Below are 14,703 nucleotides of genomic sequence, written 5' to 3' on the forward strand. Positions count from 1 at the left end.
AATCACTAGGTAGACAGGCAACTTGGACCCTTGACTTCCTTCATCCCAGCTGGCCAAGAGTTGGCTGCCATCCTGGGGATGGACTTTTGCAATACCACCCAGGCCATGACCCCATGGATGGGCATCAGGAGACTCATGCTGTTAACCCGGTCCTGCCCACACACCCTTGAGTCAGTGGCTTCCCCTCTCTGGGCCTTGGTTCGCTGAGTTTGTATACAAAGGGCAGTTTTCTGTACACCTCTGTACAGAAAGAGATGTACAGAAGGACTTTTAGGTCCTTCCAGTGCTAACAGACTCTAGTTCTATTCTGCTGCATCCACAGCTCTGCTGCATCCACAGCCCTGCTGCCCAAGGTCTGTAATCTCCAGCCACTGCCTTATTTCCATTTCCCTGATTTCTTCTATTAGAGATGAGTTTACAAAGTAGCCCAACCAGGCAAGGAGACGGCTGAAGCTCTGCTGTATTTAGTGACTCCGCTGCTGCTTGCTGTTTTCATTAAAAACGGGCTCCTGGGTGTCCCCATAGTCCCCACAGTCTGACTCAGTGCTTTCGAAACCACTTCCACGTCTCAGCCACAGGGTGCATCCCCAGGAGGGAAGAGGTCCAGGCCACTGGAAGTTAGGATTGCCTTTCCCATGCGTCAGAAATGAGCTCCCTGGAGGACTCTGTGACTCACAAGACTAGGGTCCTGACTGTGCTTTCACAGCTGGAGTCCTGAGCAAATGTAACAAGAGCCATCGTTCAGGGCCGTTTCTCTCGTGCCAGATGCTGGGCTGAGGCTTGTCCCTGCACTTCATCATCTAACCCTGGAAACAACCCTATGAGATAGGGCTATTAGAATCACCATTTTTGGAAGAGGAGTTGAGGTTCAGAATGGTTGAGTAAGTTACCCAAGGCCACAGGCTTTTTACCCAAGGTTCCAAAGCAATAGATCACAGCGTTTGCCCTTGACGGCCCTCTGATGGTCACGAACACAGGGTGGCACTGAGGGAGCTGGTGTTCCAGTTCACCAGGGGATTTTGCAAAGGGCCCATTGGTTGGTACTTTCCTGACCTTCCCAGATGAGTCAACGATTAAGCTCACAGGTCTGAAAACAAAGAGGTCAGACCCAGGGCTCTGGGGTCGCTCTAGTAATTCTTAGCCTGTTAAAAGCTGACCAAGATCACATGGCACAGCATCCCAGTACTCACCGGGGCTTGAGTGTAGGTGACGGCTTCTAAGATCTCAGCTACTCCATCTGCCTCCTGCAGCCCACTGGTCTCTCCAGATGCCTGTGTGGAGACAAACTGTGCCACATACTGGGCAGAGTGGGCAGGGCCCATAAGAGTTGGACAACTGGGAAAGTCACAGAAACTGACAAACCGACTCTCCTACAGAGGAACCGTGTGTGTATGTGTGTGTGTCTATCAGAGACAGAGTGGGGTTAAGGTGACAGCGTGTGTGCAGTGTGCATGGTTGGTTATTTGTTTTATTTATTTATTTTATTTTTTAATTTTTTTGAGACAGGGTCCCTCTTACTCTGTCACCCAGGCTGGAGTGCAGCGGTGCGATCTCGGCTCACTGCAAACTCTGCCTCCTGGGTTCAAACGATTCTCCTGCCTCAGCCTCCCGAGTAGCTGGGATTACAGGCATGCACCACCACACCTGGCTAATTTTTGTATTTTTAGTAAAGACAGGGTTTCACCATGTTGGCCAGGCTGGTCTCAAACTCCTGACCACAAGTGATCCACCCACCTCGGCCTCCCAAAGTGCTGGGATTATAGGCGTGAGCTACTGCACCCAGCCTGGTTGTTCATTATATTTCTTTCCACATTTTATTGCTCTAACAAAATACACAATCATTTTACACTCTAACATATTGTCTTTCATTCTATCCAGGTCCCCACCATTCTCCCAACCTTTGTGAGGCTGTCATTGGAATCTTGCGCTGGGAACCATTACAGCCAAATCATGACTTCCTGGCGTTACCTAATCTTTCTAATTAGCCTCCTAAAGGCAGACAAGGAGCCCGAGTGCTGTGATTTTGTGACCAGTCCTTTGTTCTTGGACCCTTGGGTTGTTTCTACCTTTTCAGTATTAATGGCAATGCAGAGACGAACACGAGACTACACTAATCAGCGTCACATGACTGTCAGGCTGGGACCACTGGCTCATGGAACACAGGCATTCTCACAGGCCCAAATGCCACTTCTCAGGGGCTTTCCAACAGAATCCACAGCATTTTGTTTTTCACAAAGTTAACGAGATCAATTTATGTTCTGTTGCGGGGTTGACGCCACCCAAAGCGCAACAGGAATTGTAGGAATGTGCTACCTTCTGCTCACCTCTGACTGCATCCTGGGACCCCTTCTCCCTGGGAGGCCTCACCCTTGTCATTGTTCAGGCATCACCTGCTCCCTAACTCGTTTCAAGTTCCGCCTCTTTCCTCTTCCTGCTCCCACCTGACACGTTGAGTTTGGGTTTGAGGATCTCCCCATGTTCTCATCACACTCCGCTCTGCCACTGTATTTTGGTATGGAAGTGCATATGAGCAGCTTATTAAACAGTTCCCAGTTATCCCTTTATCTCCACACCTACCCAGGGCTGCCACCCAGTAGGTGCTCAGTCAATCCTTAGAGGAAGGGAAGGAGGGAAGGAAGGAGGAGTCATCTTTTTTCTTCCTGCCCACCAGCTTAGGAACGAAATCATTTGCCAAGCATAAAAGCTAAGTTGAGGATCATTTTTTATGGGAATTTATTCCCAGAATATCTCAGTTTTAACTTTGATTTTAGAATCCTGACACCATTTCTTGGCAAGAAGGCAGGAAAGCAGGCCATTGACGGCCACAGCCATGGAAGATCCTGACACCTTATAAGAAACACAGCTCCCCGCACCAGAGATGGCTGACGCTCTTTAAAAAGTGAAATCACGCCAAAAGCCCAAAATAGGACTTGAGGCAGCACTTGCCAAAATGAGAGGTTTCAGAAACTCCACGCCACTGTCTGGGCATCCAGCCCTCCCCAGGCCCCAGCTGCTGGGGTTGCAGGGCCCACTGTGGGATAGTAGGGGAGCTCACCGAGGACTCTTCGGGGTCGCACAGCTTCTCGGGAGTCCTGGGGTCAGGGTGCACGGTGAGCTGCTGGAGGGAGCCCTGGGGAACAGAGAGGGATCAGAAGCCATGGTTTGCATGTTCACAGCATGACTGCCAGTGGAAGACATGACTGTTTTTGTAATGGTAAAAGCACGGGAGTGAGGATGTATGGCCTGTGGCCTCAACCACAAAGCCAGGCCACCTCTTGGCCCACTCTCAGTTATGGGGGGATTCTCCTTGGGCCAGTGTCGTACTGACCCCTGGGCCAGAGAGGTCCTTGGGGAGCATAGTGTTCAAGTATGGACATTACAGCAGCCTCCTGTCTCCAGGTCCCCAGCTTGTCAGTGGCAGGCCCTGAAACACACGTCTCCCTCTCTCAGAAAGCTCTTTCCCCTGCAGCTCAACGCTTCTGGGTTTGAAGGCCCCATCCCAAGAAGGGCTGCTACTGCAGCCTCCCTGCCTCCACTCTCATCCCCTCTCCCCACACCTGACAGCTTCCTCTCCACGAGGCTCCCAAAGTGAGCATTTAAAAATTACCCATCGGATTTTAACTTCTTAACATTCTCCAATGTCTTTCACTCTACTCCAGATAAACCCAGACTCCACCCCATGGTGCTGTCCTGTTCACCAATAAGATATTAGTAAATACATGTGCTGACTAAATGAGTACCTACAATAACTTAGTGATCTTTAGAATGCCTTATTCATAAAAGCCCATTTTGATAGTAAAGTCAGTTTAATTTTTTTTAAGTGCACATCGTCTAGAAGGAGGGAAAAGCTACCTCTCACTCTGGTATTCTAGTGTATCCCACCTTTTCAGAAATTACTGAAATTATCGGTGCAATTGCCACCGATATCCAAAGATCAAACCATTTAGGGCTATAACAAACCTTGCTCTTATATATAAAATCTTAAAACGTACAAAGTATTTTCACACAGGTTATCTTATTTGACCTACAAGCCTGTGGGGTAGGCTTTCTTATCTCCACTTACAGATAAGGAAACAGAGAGGATGAGAGAATCCAGATAACTGTCTCAAATCCACAAGATAAGTTGAAAACTGAGGATGAAAATCTAGGTTTTGGGGTCCCAGGCCTAGTGTTATTTCCTGTCATAACATGCATGCCTCTTTGAGGACATAAGAATAAAATACTAACAATAATAGTTGCTCCATTTATTGCATGGTGAGTCTCTGACCATCCACCTCCCTGGTCTACCTGAAGCGGGACTTTGACTCACAGTGAATCTCTCAAGTCCTGTAGCTCCTGCATTGCCCACGAAGATTCCAGCGCTGGACTCGAAAGTTAAAGCCTGGGGGGACCGCTGGAAGGGGATGCGGCTGTGCTCCTCACAGTCCACGAGGAGGGCCACTTCCTCACCCTGGACAATCACGGCGAAGCGGTTCCATCTGTGGGTCATCACGGGCACCGAGAAGGCAGCAGCCTCTTGGGACACATGGGAGCCCGGCTCCGTGTAGTAGAGGATGACCCGCTGGTGGCCGTCCTCCACACCTGAGAGCCGCAGGCCCAGGTAGATGACCTTCTGGAAGGCATCAGTGATGGCGAAGAGCACACCACCGTGGGTGCTGCTGGGCTTCACCATGACACTGATGGCGAAGTCCCTGAAGAAGGTGGATGGGATGAGAGTCCTGGCTGGGCGGCCGACATTGGCACCAGGGCCAAAGCTGTAGGCCGGGAAGCCACCATAGCCTGTGACAAAGGATACAGACGAGGGCAGCGGGACACCGATGAGCTGCGTGAGGTCCAGGTGACCTTGGAAAGCAGACTCTGCATGGAGGGAGAGAGAGACCATGCCTTACAGGTATATTCCACTTTGCTTGAAAATGAGGAAGAAATGCAGTCACAAGTGAAATGGGATCACTCAGGAACCCCACTGAAACTGTAGTTCCTAAATGGTTGTTTTTCAAACGTTTTTGACAACGACTCAATAAGAAATGCATTTACATTGCAACCCAACATACACACGTGTAGACAGATACCTGTAACACTGAAACAAAAGTTTCATAGAACATGATTGGCTTTTAATACTCACCAGGCACTCAAATATTTTTCTTTCCATTTAATTATTCTTTTTCTGTTTCATTTTATTAAAAACATGCTGGTAATGAACTACTAAACTGATTTTGTAACCCACTAAAAGTTTATGACCTGCAGTTTAGAAAACGCTTATGAGTAATCCCTAGAATATATAATGTTCCCCCATCAACTTGGAGATTTTTTTTCCCCACTATAAAACTGAATAGGGTCCAGGCATGGTGGCTCACACCTGTAATCCCAGTATTTTGGGAGGCCTAGGCGGGTGGATCACTTGAGGTCAGAAGTTCGAGGCCAGCATGGCCAACATGGTAAAGCCTTGACTCTACTAAAAATACGAAAATTAGCCAGGTGTGCTGGCACATGCCTGTAATCTCAGCTACTTTGGAGACTGAGGCATGAGATTCGCTTGAACCCTGGAGGTGGCGGTTCTAGTGAGCCAAGATTGCACCACTGCACTCTAGCCTCAGTAACAGAGGGAGAGTCCATCTCAAAAAAAAAAGAAAAAGAAAAAGAAAAAGAAAACTGGATAGGTTTGTTTTGTTTTGAGGTCTATTGTTTAAGTCCCTCCAGTGTGAGGGGAAAATCAGGGACAGAGTGAAGTGTTCCCAGGCCTCAGAGCAATTGAAATTTGCATCATTGTCATTGCCTTTGACATCACCGCCATCATCATCATCATCATCATCATCATCATCATCATCATCATCACCACCATCATTATCACCATCATCATCATCCACATTCCCTACGCTCTTTCTGTACCAGGCCCTGCTCTAAGCTCTCTACATACATTAGCTCATGTAATCCTCACAACAAGCCTACGAGGTTAGGAACTCTTATCCCCATCTTACTTCTGAGAAAACTGAGGCTTAGAGAAATTAACAAATTTGCTCAAGGTAAGTTGCATGCAGGTTTCAAACCCAGAGCATCTGACCCCAGAGGCTATGCCACCACACCTTGCAGGGAGAAATGATGGGGCTCCATTATGGTGTCCTGGAAAAGACTCCAGGCTCAAGAATGTTGGCCCATCCAACTATTTTCCCCAGGAGAAGGCTGCAGCCTGGCTTGCAGCAACATGCACCCACTCCTGGAGTTGATATCCAAGGTACCAGCACTGAGACAGGAAGGCAGGTCCCAGGGAGAGGGGGACAAGATGACTGTAGCCACGACAATGGACAAGTAACACCTTTTGGCCTTGGAAGTGAAACCAGATCCTGAGGATTCAACCAGATGAGGAGGCCTGGAATGAGTGAGAATCAGAATCAAGAGGTGTCCTCTTCTGGAGGCCAGAGGGCAGGGCAGACTCACCTGATGGCTGTCCGGGCTATGGCCAAAGGCCAGAGGCCATTGAGAACCTGAGTGGTTTCTGGGGACTTGGCGGGTTGGTCTCCAGAAAAAACCCCAAACACTAGAGGGGCCCTCTAAGGAAAGCCCTACCTGAGGAATCAGCCTGATTTCCAGTTTACCCAACTTGTCACCATCTTATTGGACACAACTACGTAGCTCTGTGACCTCCAGTGAGTCACTGAACCACTCTAAGTCTGAGTGTCTTCCTCTATCATACAGGCACGAGAATGGGCTCCAAAAGAATGACTAAATGAGACCGTCCAGGGAAACCCCTGGTTAATAATGGTAGCAATGCAACAAACATTCACTATTCTTTATTTTTATTATATCCACTGAACAACCTCAAGATGGACAGGGATAATCACTCCTGCAGCACTGACCAGGAAAGCAAGTCTGACATGGGAGCCTGCCTCTGTGCCCTTGAGCTCCCTTATAAAGAATAATAACAACGTGGTTTTCATGCATAGTTTTACTTAGTCCTCACAGCAGCCCTGGAAATTAACTGCTCTTATCCCTTGGGAAGATGAGATGACTGGCCCGAGGTTACCCAGCTAGTAAGTGGCAGGACATTTTCGAGCCACGGCTGGTGTGATTTCTGGCTGATTCACTGCTGCAGCCTCACTGAGATGGGGGAGTCTCTACCAGGGTTGTGGGTGGGGCTCCACCTAGTCTGCCTACTGTATCAATGACCCTTCAGCAGCAAGAAGGATGGAGTCAAGACTCCAGGTGGTCCAGGAACTCAAACTTCCCATGAATGGGTACGTATACTCGGTGGCTGGGAGAGAGAGATGCCCTGACTGCCGCGCCCTGACCCCGACTCCACGACACTCACAGAGAAGGCTGCTCACAGCCAGTACTAACCTCAATTATTATGAAATATCTAGGTTACACAAAAAAATACAGTGTAAAGAACAATACGAGGCACTTGGTTGTTAAATGGTTAAAATGCCAAATTTTATGCTATGTACGTTTAACCACAATTTTTAAAAACATGAGTAATTAGCCCATAGGTTTGTTGTGAGGGTTAAAGGACATAATAGAAAGTGCTGGCACGTGGCAAATGCCTAAAAAGTGGTGAATATCATGGCTTGACACACTGTGGCTCACAACTGTAATCCCACCACTTTGGGAGGACAACGAGTGCAGATTGCTTGAGCCCAGGAGTTCAAGGCCAGCCTGGGCAACATAGTAAGACCTCATCTCCACAAAACAACAAAAAAGCCAGGTGGTATGCACCTGTAGTCCCCACTACCCAGGAGGCTGAGGTGGGAGGATTGCTTGAACCCAGGTGGTCAAGGCTGCAGTGAGCCATGATCGTGCCACTGTACTCCAGCCTGGGTGACAAAGAGAAACGCTCTCTAAAAAAAAAAAAAAAGAAAAAAGTAGCCATCATCATCATCATCATCGTCGTCGTCGTCGTCTTCGTCATCTAGACTTGCTCATTCAGAAAAGAACCACAGAAGTCACCTGACACAACTCTATCTGTGGATAAGGTTGTATCAGGTTGTAACTGGTGACCTCTAGGGTTCTATCATACCAGACCCCACCCTGTCTGATATGATAACCAGTAGCCACATATGGCTATTGGGCACTTGCAATATGGGTCTTCCCAACTGAGATGTGTCATAAATGTAAACTACAAACTAAATTTCAAAGACTTCGTTTGGAAAAAAAAATCTCAATACTATTTATGGTGATTATATGTCAAAATCATTTTGAAAAACAATGGATAAATAAAATACATTATACATTGATGGGCGTGGTCATGTGTGCCTGTAATCTCAGCTATTCGGGAGGCGGAAGTGGTAGGATCACTTGAACCCAAGAGTTTGAGGCTGCAGTGAACTACGATCGTGCCACTGCACTTCAGCCTGGGCGACAAAGAAAGACCCTGTCTCTCTCTCTATACATATCATTTTTAAAAATTTTTAAATAGGGCCAGGTATGGTGGCTCATACCTGTAATTCCAGTGCTTTAAGAGGCCAAGGTAGGAAGAATGTTGAGGCCAGGAGTTTGAGACCAGCCTGGGCAACATAGAAAGACCTCATCTCTACAAAAAAAATTTAAAAATTAGCAGAATGTGGTGGTGTGTGCCTGTGATCTGCTACTCTGCAAGTTGGGCCGGGAGGATCACTTGAGCCTAGGAGTTTGAGGCTACAGTGAGCTATGATCACCCCACTGCACCCCAGCCTGGGTGGCAGAGTGAGAGCTGTCTTTAAAAAAAATAATTATGATATTATGAGGAACAAGTATGTGCCCACCACTCCACTTAAGACAGACAATATCAATTCAGCCGAAGCTCTCATGAACTCTCTTCGGTCCTTTTCCTCTGCCCATGCCCTGGCAGGAGCCATTCTTGTGAATTTGGTGTTTATCACTCCCATGCATTTGTATGTTCACTCGATATGTGTTTCCAACAGAATGTAGAACCATGGTGTGTGTTCGAAACCTCATGTAAATGGTGGCATAATGCATGCATTCTTCTGGAACTTGTTTTTATTTTTCACTCAGTATTGTATTTTTTTAGATTTATTCCTGCTGATACATGTGACTCTGGTCTTATATTTTCTTTTCTTTTTTTTTTGAGACGGAGTCTTGCTCTTGTTGCCCAGGCTGAAGTGCAATGGCACAATCTCTGCTCACTGCACCCTCTGACTTCCGGGTTCAAGCGATTCTCCTGCCTCAGCCTCCTGAGTAGCTGGGATTACAGGTGTCCACCACCATGCCCGGCTAATTTTTATACTTTCAGTAGAGACAGGGTTTCACCATGTTGGCCAGGTTGGTCTCGAACTCCTGACCTCAGGTGATCCGCCCACCTTGACCTCCCAAAGTGCTGGGATTACAGGCGTGAGTAAGCCACCACGCCTGGCCTGGCCTTATATTTTCACAACAGTACTCTATGGTATAAATAAGCCAGAATGGGTTGATTCACATTTCTGTTGGTGGAAAGTGAGGTTTCCATCAATATTACAAACGATACTACCATGGACTCCCTTAAATACATCTCCTCCTGCTTACCTGTGCAGGTAATTCCACAGCTGGAAGTGGAATTATTGGATAATATGGGTATGTGCACCTGTAACTTCCCTGAATGTTGCAAAATTGTTCTCTGAAGCAACTGTGTCATGTCACAGACCCTCCAGCAGCATATTCTTGCCAACATTTAGGGGACGCACAGAGATACAATTTGGGAGAGGTCCGCAGGGCTCTTCAACAGTAGCAATAGCGTTAATTGTTTAGGTGGTATTCAAAAGAAGTACTCGTTGTATTTTTCTTTATAGCTAATTTCATGGAAAATATTTCATACAATTTTTATAAAAATGATTAACCCCTCTGTGACAAAAGAGCACATCTGATCCTGTTGCTGCCCTGCTTAGAAAATCTTCTATAAAATATGATTATTCATGGCCCTCAGGCCAGGGCTGATCAGGCTGCTGCCACCTGGCTCAAGAGGCCCTCTGTGGTCAGGACCAAGCTGCACTCCCTACTCCCTGATATGCCTGACACAGCCCCGGAGTGCCCCACACTGTCCCAGGGACTCTCACCCCTGCCAGGAATGCTTTCCTCTGTGCCATCTGCCGCAGCCCAGCCCAGCCTAGTTATTTTCACTGAATGACTCCTGCTCATCAGCCCAGGCCTTGCTTCCCCTGAAATCTCGCTTCACCTCCCACACCCACACCCTCCCCTCTGGTGGCTGCATTAGAAGCCCTCTCTGTACACACTGGGGTCCTCTATCGTAGCCCCTGCATGTCACTATTGGGTCACTTGTTTCTCTTCCCACTGAGCCATCTGTGTTCCCAGTAACCAAGCCAGGGCTGATGAGTGAATGAATGAATGAATGAATGTGTACATATTATCAAATCCCCTCTTTTTTTTTTTTTTTTTTTTTTTTGAGACAGAGTCTTGCTCTGTTGCCCAGGTGGGAATGCAGTGGCATGACCACAGCTCACTGCAGCCTCCAGCTCCCAGGCTCAAATGACCCTTCCACCTCTCAGCCTCCCAAATGGCTGGGACTACAGGCATGCAGCACCACACTCAGCTAATTTTTTCATTTTTTTGTAGAGACAGGTTCTCGCTATGTTGCCTACGTTGGTCTCGAACTCCTGGACTCAGTAATTCTGCTGTCTCGGCCTCCCAAAGTGCTGGGATTACAGGTGTGAGCCCCTTCGCCCAGCCTCCAATCCCCTCATTTTAGAAAAGACTAAACTAAGGTTAACAGAGAGGAAGTGTTTGCTGGCCATGAACTCAGATTTGATTCTCAATTGAATGCTTATCCTCTCCAGTTCACGACTTGCGTTAAAACAGAAATTAATTTTAGTTAAAATATTGGTAAATTTGGTTAATTTTGACCACATAGAAATAAAGAAGTTCTGCATAGCAAATAATAATAATAATGATAATCCCCACAATGTCAAAGAAAATCCCAAAACCATGAAATGATATTTGCTACAAAAATCACAGTAACAAAGTCATTTCTCTAATATGAAAAAAGAAATGAACACCCAAAAGAAAAATGGGCAAAGAATAGGAAATTCTAGACACAGTAAAAGAAATTAAAATCTTAAACATATGAAAAATACTCAACCTCATTCATAATGAGAAAATGACAAGTTAAGATTACGAAGAGATACCATTTTCCCTATCAAACTGGCAAAGATCAGAATACGCTGTGTTGGCAAGGGTTTAAGGCAGCTGGCCTCCTGCGTTGCTGGCAGGAACATAAATTGGTATAATGTGGTGGGAAGCAATTTGATAACATTTATCAAAATGGCAAATGTGCATGTACTTGTTGACCCAGCAGTCATACTTCTATGAATTTTTTAACAGATAAAGTTCATATGTGAAATATAAAGCGCACACAAAAATATTCACTGCATTGTGGTTTAAATTTACCTAACATTCCCATCTTTGGGAATGATGAATATAATAAATTATGATAGGTTCACACAATGAAATCCAAGGCAGCATTTCAAAAGATGTGGTTCCTTAAGTGCTAACATGAAAAAATCAAGAAGATGTATTACGTAAAAACAGACAAAATAATAAGGTGCAGAATCGAATTGCTATCGGTTGGAAATATATGTACTAATACAAAGTAAATATATAAGAGATATTTAAATATATATGGTATATTACAGTATCTTTAGAAGAATACACAAGAAACTGGGGGCAGCAGTTGTCTCCAGGGAAGGAAGCTGGTGACTGGGGGCTGGGAGACTTGCTTTTCACTGGATATCCTTTTATACTTTTTCCTATTTTATGGCATATACATGGTATGAAAAGTAAAGACATTTACATATTTTTAAAGAGATTAACTCCTTGCATCCACTTTTAGAAATCATAAAACCATTCTTCTTGCTTTTCCTCACTCAGATTCAGCTTATCTTTGTACAGAAAGAAAGAAAACAAGAAGGAAAAGAAACAAAGAAAACTAAACATCCCACTGAGATTTCTTTTCTCTCCTCCACGGTTTAAAGATAAAAACAAAACCAAACCACAAACACCCTACTGATAGCTCTGCTTTCTTCTTCACTTGTCCAATCCAGTAAAAAGCTTTTCCTCTACTTCCTGTCTCTCTCCTGCTGGGAACAGGAGGGGGAAGCCTCTTTCTGCTGGGAAAATTTCTGGTGCCACAGAGAGTAAAAGCGCCAGAGCTTCACATCCTGTAGCTTGTTTCCAAGTGGTGTCTCCGAGGGATCCAGGGCCAGGTAGGGGTTCAGGGGACACAGGGAGACGGGCCTGAGAGGCTCCCACTCAGAAAACTCATTGCTTAAACCAGCCCAGTGCTTCCCATGGCCAGTAGATCCATGCTTGCGCGAGGCAATTCTGGGAATTCTTATACCCAGGAGTCTGCGTAAAAGCAAAAATTCATAAATCTATCCAACATCCTTGTTTTCTAGATAGGGAAATTGATGTTCAGGGAGACTTCCATGACCAGGAGGCACAGCCAGGAAGCGACAGATGGGGCAGCAAAGCAAGGGTGGCAGAGTCTTGGGTACCATGAGTCCCAGAGCCCTCCCACAGCCCCCGACCACTCCGGGCTCTGGCCGGTGGTTGGTCAGCTGGAGAGGGGGCAAAGGAGGCAGCCTGCAGCGGAGAACATCCTCCTCTTTGGACACAGCTGTGATGAGATCCTGCCTTTGCTCTTTACCAAACACAAAGCCTTTGGGCGAGGAATTCCTGCTATCAGGGGAGGTCCCTGCCCACTTCCCATGTGGGGATTCAATGAGACGACAGATGGGAAATGCAAGGTATAAGCTTAACAAAAACCAAAGTCTGCAAAAAAAGATCCCTTCCTAACCCTCCCGCCCTCCATCCCCCTAGGCCTCAGCCATTCAAGACAGGACACATGGATAGGCGCTGGCCCGCAGGCCTTGTTTCCACAGGGTCCGCCAAGAGGGAGCCCAGCCATGAATCTAGAGCAAGCCCAAGTCAGCCCCAGCAGCCCAGCCCCGCTCTCAGCAACCCCCACCACATCCCTCCACATTCACTGTCCCATGGCATGGCATGGTGGGGGACGACCCCTGGCCTGGAGTGACCCACGCTCACTCGTGGCTGTGCCTGGGCCTCCTGGCTCATTTCCCCTTGGCCTCCAGCAGAAGGGCCACCTGCTCAGGCAGCCACCAGGGAGCAGAGGAGAAGCCAGGGAGCCAAGACAAACAAGCCCAGCAACTGGGTCCATGGGCTTGACCTGGGATGGCTCGGAGCTGGGCAGGAAGGGAGGAGGGTGGAGATCACAGCTGGTGGGAAGACATCCCACCATTCTGGAGGGGATTGGGGACTGGCGCAGAGCATGCCGATGGGGGCTGATCATGGAACTCTGCAGCCTGAGGATTCTTGGAAGCAGCCCACACTTATCCCCAGATGATAATACCTCGTTTAGAGGACAATTGTGTGACTTAAATAAAATAATATACCTAAAATGTTTGGCACACTGTTTAGCACACAGAGTGCTTAATAAATGGTAGCTGCCATTTCTTTCACTATTATTATTACCCTGCTATTTCCCCATGCAATTGTCATACTGGAAATCTCAAGGTATCCTGAATGGGTCCTACCTTTTACACCTCTGAGCCTTTGTGTATGCTGTTCCCTACACCTGAGGAACTGCTCCACACATCTCAGGGCCCAACTTCAATGTTATCACCTCCTCCATGAAGTCTCCTTGGATTCCCCCACCGGGTAGTCTGGGCATTCCTGCTCCTGCACTTGGCTCTGACTCTATGTAGCATATATGGCATTATATCACAGAGGTGTCGGACCCTACCATCTCGGAACCTCCTTAAGTGTAGGAACTGGGGTCCACTTCTCCCTGTGCCCCCCACACCCAGGCTCTGTCCCTGAGCAGGTCCTCAGGAAGTGTTTGCTGGCTGAACTAAATCCTAGGCATTCCACATCCCATTACTGGGCATATACCCAAAGGATTATAAATCATGCTGCTATAAAGACACATGCACACGTATGTTTATTGCAGCACTATTCACAATAGCAAAGACTTGGAACCAACCCAAATGTCCATCAATGATAGACTGGATTAAGAAAATGTGGCACATATACACCATGGAATACTATGCAGCCATAAAAAAGGATGAGTTTATGTCCTGTGTAGGGACATGGATGAAGCTAGAAACCATTATTCTGAGCAAACTGTCACAAGGACAGAAAACCAAACACCGCATGTTGTCACTCATAGGTGGGAATTGAGCAATGAGATCACTTGGACACAGGGTGGGGAACATCACACACCAGGGCCTGTCATGGGGTGGGAGGAGGGGGGAGGGATAGCATTAGGAGATACACCTAAGATAAATGACGAGCTAACGGGTGCAGCACACCAACATGGCGCATGTATACATATGTAACAAACCTGCATGTTGTGCACATGTACCCTAGAACTTAAAGTATATATATTTAAAAAAAATTCTAGGCATTCCAGAATTGAAGGTGCCAGGCTCACAGTCTGAGGCCCTGGTGAGAGTCACTGGGGTTGGCCTCCAGTCCAGCATCCAACAATGACCTCACTGCATGCCCATCCATCACCTGAAAAGTCCAAGCTCCCTCCCACCTCCACGACGCTGGGTCCACTGGCCCAGGGAGCCCATCTAGGAGGCACGAATCCATGGGGCAATGAGAGACCCAGGGAGGGGAGGAAGGACTCAGTTTCAAGACTCTGTCTGTGACCTTGGGCCAGCTGCTCCCCGTCCCTGATCTCAGTTTCCCCATCAGAGAGTT

The 14,703-nt window shown here is 47.1% G+C and overlaps 1 protein-coding gene across 2 annotated transcripts in view; it reads right to left on the reverse strand.

Annotated features, from left to right (window-relative positions):
• The window catches only part of COL15A1 (collagen type XV alpha 1 chain), a 128,631-nt gene that overhangs the window by 81,133 nt on the left and 32,795 nt on the right, over nt 1-14,703 (reverse strand). For both annotated transcript variants that reach the window (XM_023202857.1, XM_031934079.1), the window contains 3 exons: nt 4,310-4,857; nt 3,056-3,130; nt 1,191-1,271 (listed from right to left, as the gene is read on the reverse strand). In XM_023202857.1, the coding sequence (XP_023058625.1) occupies nt 1,191-1,271; nt 3,056-3,130; nt 4,310-4,857 (704 nt within the window). The remainder of the gene's footprint in view (nt 1-1,190; nt 1,272-3,055; nt 3,131-4,309; nt 4,858-14,703) is intronic.

This window comes from Piliocolobus tephrosceles, chromosome 14, assembly GCF_002776525.5.
Source record: "Piliocolobus tephrosceles isolate RC106 chromosome 14, ASM277652v3, whole genome shotgun sequence".
In the NCBI taxonomy this organism is placed as follows: domain Eukaryota; kingdom Metazoa; phylum Chordata; class Mammalia; order Primates; family Cercopithecidae; genus Piliocolobus; species Piliocolobus tephrosceles.